Source organism: Penaeus vannamei, chromosome 38 (genome assembly GCF_042767895.1).
Source record: "Penaeus vannamei isolate JL-2024 chromosome 38, ASM4276789v1, whole genome shotgun sequence".
NCBI lineage: Eukaryota > Metazoa > Arthropoda > Malacostraca > Decapoda > Penaeidae > Penaeus > Penaeus vannamei.
Genome location: NC_091586.1, coordinates 24,218,263 through 24,225,762, shown reverse-complemented (window position 1 = coordinate 24,225,762; position 7,500 = coordinate 24,218,263). Strand labels below are relative to the sequence as shown.

Genomic DNA, 7,500 nt, shown 5'->3' with positions numbered 1-7,500 from the left:
ATTCATTTCAAATTCACCATGGAAATTGATGCATATCCCACGTAACATCTTTCTGGATTGTACGCAAGTATTTAAAAACTTTAAATGGAAAAAAAATCTTGAATAGATATGAGCAGAAGGTGAAGATGTATAAAATTCATATAATTCAAAAAATGAATAACAAACACACTGATAACAGCCCGAAAAAAAAGAAATATAAAAGGTGACACACTGCTTTATTTTTTTGTCATATGCTGTCCCAGATAAACAACTCTACAGTTTTATTCCATATGGTTGACAAGAATCACTTTTGTAAAACTGAACTGGATTGCTTGTGTCTGAGCTGGTACGTAAAGTGTGTTGTCTTGGGGTCATTTTTTGTACATTAACAATGATAACAAAAGTTATGCATTCCACTGAGACCTTCAAAATACTTTTTCATTTTTTTGAGACTATATATATCTTATTTTCCTAATATTTTTCTGACTAGTCTCCTGCAGGGATAACAAGTCTCAAGTTTCTAAATGATATTAGCCTAAAGAATCATGGCTTCAAACTCATCCTGTGTTCTCTAAATCTTCTGCATTGACAATGAGCACCAGAGCCGACTGCCTCTCCTCGTCCTCATCCTCAGCTGGGAGGAGGTCGACCTTGCCAACGGGACTGTCCAGGTGTTTCGTGACCTGGCCAAGGCACTTAACTTTTAGGTCTGGTTCTCTGGCTTCACATTCTTCCTCTTCTTCATCTTCCTCTTCATCATCTTCTTCGCCCTCTTGAGTTGTGATCACAAAGGTTTCTCCCTCTTCACCATTGCTCCCCTGGCTCATGAGGGAGTACACATTACTGGAGATCTTATTGATGGTGACCTCGGGCTCATGTGACCCTCCTATGACCTGCCCAACAGGCCGGAGGAGAAGGTTCGGGTCTAGAACATTGTCTGTGAACTGGATAACCTGACCATCATCGTCAACAATATATCCTTCTGGAAGCACAAAATTTGAGGCATTTGGCACTGTGTCATCCACAGGCTCGTTGGAGGCGATGACCTGGATGGATTCAGGCAACGGCTTTCCTCCAACCTTCTTTTGTGACGAGATGTTACTGTTCACAGTAGATCCTATGGTGATTTTCACATCCAAGGCATCTAGTCTGCCAACCATTTCACTTAAATCTCTCACCTGCACAATGTCATTTGAGCTTTGGATATCATTCATGCATTTATCACCACTCTTCCCGGCTCCCATTGGGAGTTCAACCTCTGCCCCTCCTTTAGACTCTGGGATATTTGAGATTTTCATCTCCTCAACAGGGACCTTTACAGTAAGGATGTTGGTTCCCGTGCCATTGGCGGAATTCTTGATGATCTTATCAGCCTGCAGGTCCCGCGTCCACTCACCCTCCTCCTCACCCTCCTCACTGTCCCCCAGCAGGGAAGCATCCCATGGAATCAGCATCACACATCCATTCTCATCCGTGTGTGTCAGCCAGCACTGGTTGTCCCCGAATCCTCCCAAGCCATTCTCCACCACCATAGGGTCATCTATGGGATCTTCCATGGGGGAATTCTCCTCTAAGTTTGGCACACTGTACAGGGTGATCTTGCCCTGTGCATCCGCGAAATAAGAGGACGTCTTGGAGGAGGCACTGCTGGTGCTGGTGCCAGTGCCGGCCTTCCTAAGGGCTCGCCTCTTCCGCCTTGCCTGCTGCTCTTGCAACGCTGCCACCTGGAAGACAGTTGTCATATAGTGTCCTTATTTATTTTCTTCATTCATTTTAGTGTGTGTATGTGTGTGTGTGTGTGTGTGTGTGTGTGTGTGTGTGTGTGTGTGTGTGTGTGTGTGTGTGTGTGTGTGTGTGTGTGTGTGTGTGTGTGTGTGTGTGTGTGTGTGTATGTGTGTGTGTGTGTGTGTGTGTGTGTGTGTGTGTGTGTGTGTGTATGTGTGTGTGTGTGTGTGTGTGTGTGTGTATGCATGTGCGTGTGGGTGTGTTTGTGCGTGCGTGTGTCTGTGTGTGCATGTATCTGTGTGTGCATGTGTCTGTGTGTCCATATGTGTCTGTGTGCATATGTGTCTATCTATGTGACTGTATGTGTGTGTGCATGTGTGTGAGTGTGTGTGTGTGTGTGTGTGTGTGTGTGTGTGTGTGTGTGTGTGTGTGTGTGTGTGTGTGTGTGTGTGTGTGTGTGTGTGTGTGTGTGTGTGTGTGTGCGTGAGTGCGTGTGTGCGTGTGTGCGTGTGTGCGTGTGTGCATGTGCGTGTGTGTGTGTGTGTGTGTGCACATGCATAGACATATACTTGCATAAGAGCATGTGGGTGTGTATCCAAATCAAAAAAAGATTCCTAAAAACACAAAATAAGTTCAAGACACCTCACAAATGCCACAGCCTCAACAAACCTTGGAATTCTTCTCCTTCTGCAGTTGTTCCTTCAACTGATCCACTGTCAACTCTTGCCCTGTCCATTCCTCTAGGGTCGGCAACAGCCTCTGCGCCAGCTCCTCACCTACTTTGGTGATTTTCTCGTATTCTACATCATCCACTTTCTGCTCCTCCTTTTCTTTGCCGCTCTCTCGTAAGAAGCTATGGGGCAAAGAATGAGGCAAAGAATAAAGAGAGTTCATTGTGACAAGTTGATAATGTTACGAATGAGAACTATGCACTGACAAAATCACTCAGAAAAAGCTATGAATATGAATATAAGCATAAAGAAATTATTCAGGAAGTTATGAATCAGAAATATGCATTGTGAAATTATTCAGAAAATGTCAGGAAATATTTTAAAAAGTTGTGCATAAGACTCTTCTTTCTACAAACAAAAAAATGTCAAACAAGAAAATTAACATTACAAATATTTTATATCATAAATATTTTTCAAAATATCTAAAGCTTATTTTCATTATCTGATTCCTAAATTTATGTAATAACTTCTGCCAGATTTCCGGAGCCCATACAACAAATGTTTTCATCTTATACAAAATATAACTTTCCACATACATTATTAAATATTTCCATCTTATCTAATGTATTCTCTACTACAAACATCCTCTTTCATCTTATATAATTAGTAATTATCCTTATCTTCTATAATGTATGCCATATACAATAAATTTTTTCATCTTATGCAAAATATTCCTTGCCATATATAACCTCAAATATTTTCATTTTGTAAAGTACATCACTTACTCCTTATAGGTGAAGTTGATTTTGTCGTGTACATGTCTAATGTGCTTGATAAGGTTCCCTTGTGTGTTACAGGAAAAGGCACAATAACAGCACGTATATGGTTTTTCTCCAGTGTGAATTCTGACGTGTCTCTGAAGGTGATGTACTGTTGGAAATCTCTGCGAAATCAAAAAGGAAATAATAAGGATCTTATGAGAAACTTGAATAAAATGCATATAATAAATGGCAAATATGTTATCTGTTCCAGCAAGATTAATTCTTGATGGTGGAAGTGATGATAATAGCAATGATAATGGTTGTGATTATTATGATGATGATGATGACAATGGTGTCCTGAGATCCCTAACTACCTACTTGAAAAAGAAGAAAGTATGTAAAAACATACATTGCAATCAAAAAAATAAAAATAAAAAATATAAATGAAAAGACCAAGGGGGAGAGAAAAAAACGAAAAAGAAAAACAAGAAGATAAATGAAGAAAGTAAAGAAGAAAACCGGGATTGCAAAAGCATACCCCACCTCCACTACCCTCTTACCTTTGTGCAGTGGGGACAAGCATATTGCCGCGGTCCGTGGACTTGGAGTTTGTGCGCCATTAGCCGATTCCGCATGATAAATTTCTTGCCACACTCCTCACATGTAAATGGCTTGGCTCCTAGAGAAATATAAAATAAGATCTTTAATTAAAGGAAAATCCCAGAAATCAGACGGAAGAAGAAAATATATAATAACAACAATTCATAGTATTAGAAAAAAAAAAAAAAAAAAAACTCATTCTTAAAACATAAAGTCAAACGGGTGAGATCAAGTAGACCTAGCCACTGACGCAATGACTCCATGGTAACAATGTTCTTTGAAGCCATCAATGCATAAACAAAACTAATAAAATAAAACCAGCATAGACAGTGCATGTCCTGAAATCAACGGATAAAATGTCAAACTTACATCGCTCTAGCAGCACAGACAAAGAATTTAACTCACTTGTATGCGAAAGGAGATGTGACTTTAAGTTAGACTTCAACTTGAATGTCACTCCACACACAGGGCAGGCAATCACAGGTCGCGTTCCTTGGTGGGTGAGTATGTGGTTGCGCATCGAAGCCCGTCGGCAGGTCACAAAATCACACTGAGAAAAATATAATAATAATAATAATAATAATAATAATAATAATAATAATAATAATAATAATAATAATAATAATAATAATAATAATAATAATAATAATAATAATAATAATAACAATAACAATAACAATAATAATAATAATAATAATAATAATAATAATAATAATAATAATAATAATAATAATAATAATAATAATAATAATAATAATAATAATAATAATAACATTAACAATAACAAAAATAACATTAATAATAATAATGATAATAATAATAAAATTATTAATAATAATAATAAAATAATAATAACAATATCAATAACAATAGTAATTATAATAACAATAATAATAATAATAATAATTGTAACAATAATAATAATAATAATAATAATAATAATAATAATAATAATAATAATAATAATAATAATAATAATAATAATAATAATAATAATAATAATAATAACAATAATAATAATAATAATAATAATAATAATAATAATAATAATAATAATAATAATAATAATAATAATAATAATAATAATAATAATAATAATAATAACAAAAATAATAATAATAATTATAATAAAATAATAATAATGATGATGAGAATGATGATGATGATGATGATGATGATGATAATAATAATAATAATAATAATAATAATATTAATAATAATAATAATAATAATAATAATAATAATAATAATAATAATAATAATAATAATAATAATAATAATAATAATAATAATAATAATAATAACAAAAATAATAATAACAATAGTAATAAAATAATAACAATAATAATAATGATGATGAGAATGATAATAATAATAACAATAATAATAATGATGATGAGAATGATAATAATAATAACAATAACAATTCACTTCTTTGGTTTTCCACACGCCCTTCTATTAATAAATTTATTAGCAATCTATATCATTATATTCTATATCACCGTTAATCATTTGGGTATCAACTTGAAGTCACCAAGTACTAAATACAATCATCAAACACCTAGAACACTTGAAATATTATAACATTCGATGGTCCAACTTTATGTTCTACTTTGAAAACAGTTTTGTGAATGTACAAAATACTCACCTGAGCACATTTTAACTTGTTAGCCTTTACATGCACATACTCAATATGCTCGCGCAGGCAGGTGTCCCTAGAGAAAGTGCTACCACAAATTTCACAAATGTACATCTGTTTGCTGGTGTGTTTGTATGCATGTCTAAAAAGCTCGATTTTCGATGCAGCACGGAAGTCGCAACTCTCACAAGCAAACGGCAGATCCTCTTTTTTCCTATGGCGGACTTGGTGTGCTTCTGAAAAGGGCAAAATTTGAATGTTAAAGTCAATAATACTTCAAGCTTTCCCTTTAGTCCATTATGGAACTACAGCTTATTATTCATGTTTATCTATGGCAAAACAGATCCTTCAGCTCCAAAACAGTTGGAATTAACATTGAATAATGCCACACACACACATCTAAAGAACTGCTATGTTATGTGTATCAATATTATTACATCTTATACACATAAACCAGTTTTGTGTGTATAAATAATCATGTTTTGCACATATAAATCATAATCTTACCATTATTGTAATCAAAAACACCATGCTGAGTTTTTGAGAATAATTGTTGTCTCTTAAGCCATATTAAATTAGAAATACATATTCCCTTTTATATCTTCTAAAATGGCATCTCTTGATTCAGTTACATATAATTTGGAGGAGGAAAACCACTCAAACAAAACTCTGTATTTCAATTTGTAAGTAAAAGAAGTTATAAGAAATAAATATATGAGATAATCAAGTTACCGTAATATTTTATAAGAATTGAGTAAAAATATACAATGCATACTTAATATTGACAAAGTGGAGTACATCTTTCCACAGATCTCGCATTTATGTGGTGCTTTTATGGTTTTCTGAAAAATAAAACATAAATAAATAAAACACATGTGATTACAGTTAAATCCAATCAATGCTTAGTCCCTGATATCATACAATAATGAGTATGCAATCAGTACCATTTCAGTTCCAAGTTATATTCAAGTTTATAAAAAAAAATAAGCACATAATTTAATAATGAAAATAAACAGTAACCATGATATACCTATCATCACTAAAATATAATTCTTAAAAAACATGTTCTACAAATTATCAAACTCAAACAGGAGACCAATCAGAACATCAAAATACTACCCACATACCTTCCGTGGAACTTTGTTAATGGATTCCAGTGAGTCGCACACATACACTTTTTCCTTCTCCTTGACTTCCTCCCCATCCTCTTCCTCCTCTGCCTCCACTTTCAGGAACCCTAAAGCTTTTAGCATCTTCTCCTTTTTCTCGTGTTCTACAAGTCTCCTAACATGTTTTTCTGCATCGCCTGCTTTTATCCCACTCTCCTTTAGACAGCTTTCAAGGAGGTCTAAGGCATTATCTATGTGGTATAGGGGATTAAAGCGACTCCATTAGTATAGGGGAAAAAATGAGCTTAATTCTATGCTGAATCCTATTGTATTTCATTTGATTTTATCTAAATACTCTATAAAAGAGATAAAAATATCTCCTTGCACAGTCTAATACAAACTCAGACCTTTCTCACATTGCATATTCATCCCAACATTTCCTTTATCATCCTTAGTCTCGTCGGTAAGTGTAGAATCTACAGAACCATTGGCACCAAGAGAAGCAACAGAACCAACAGGATCAGCTGCTTCATCGCATGTTCCTTGCTCTGTCGAAATCACCGAGGACGTGACCTCAAACCCAGAGTTGGTCAGAGAGGGGAGACGTGGACCCAGAGGGGGGTGCTTTCTAGGTCGTCCCCTCCCTCGCTTTACAGGGAAAGAGTCCTGTTGTCTGCTTTCCACTAGAGAGGAGGAAATTGTTGGATGTAAGTTTGGGATTGTGATATAATTGTTGTGATATATATTATTGTGTGTGTGTGTGTGTGTGTGTGTGTGTGTGTGTGTGTGTGTGTGTGTGTGTGTGTGTGTGTGTGTGTGTGTGTGTGTGTGTGTGTGTGTGTGTGTGTGTGTGTGTGTGTTCGTGTGTGTGTGTGTGCACGTGTGAGTATGAGTGTGAGTGTGAGTGTGAGTGTGCGTGTTTTAGTGTGTGCGTGTGTGTGTGGGTGGGTGAGTGGGTGGTTGTGATTGTGTGGATGTGACTGCGGGTGTGTAGGTGTGATTGTGTGGGTATGAGT

General features: G+C 35.3%; 1 protein-coding gene across 2 annotated transcripts in view; it reads right to left on the bottom strand.

The window, feature by feature from the left end:
• The window catches only part of LOC113823791 (zinc finger and BTB domain-containing protein 17), a 12,157-nt gene that overhangs the window by 246 nt on the left and 4,411 nt on the right, over window positions 1-7,500 (bottom strand). For both annotated transcript variants that reach the window (XM_070115707.1, XM_070115708.1), the window contains exons 5-13: window positions 6,901-7,167; window positions 6,503-6,735; window positions 6,151-6,217; window positions 5,385-5,611; window positions 4,142-4,286; window positions 3,697-3,815; window positions 3,161-3,318; window positions 2,374-2,557; window positions 1-1,703 (exon numbers count right to left, since the gene is read on the bottom strand). The exon at window positions 1-1,703 is cut by the window's left edge and continues 246 nt beyond it. In XM_070115707.1, coding sequence (XP_069971808.1) covers window positions 537-1,703; window positions 2,374-2,557; window positions 3,161-3,318; window positions 3,697-3,815; window positions 4,142-4,286; window positions 5,385-5,611; window positions 6,151-6,217; window positions 6,503-6,735; window positions 6,901-7,167 — 2,567 coding nt within the window. In that variant the 3' untranslated portion in view covers window positions 1-536. The remainder of the gene's footprint in view (window positions 1,704-2,373; window positions 2,558-3,160; window positions 3,319-3,696; window positions 3,816-4,141; window positions 4,287-5,384; window positions 5,612-6,150; window positions 6,218-6,502; window positions 6,736-6,900; window positions 7,168-7,500) is intronic.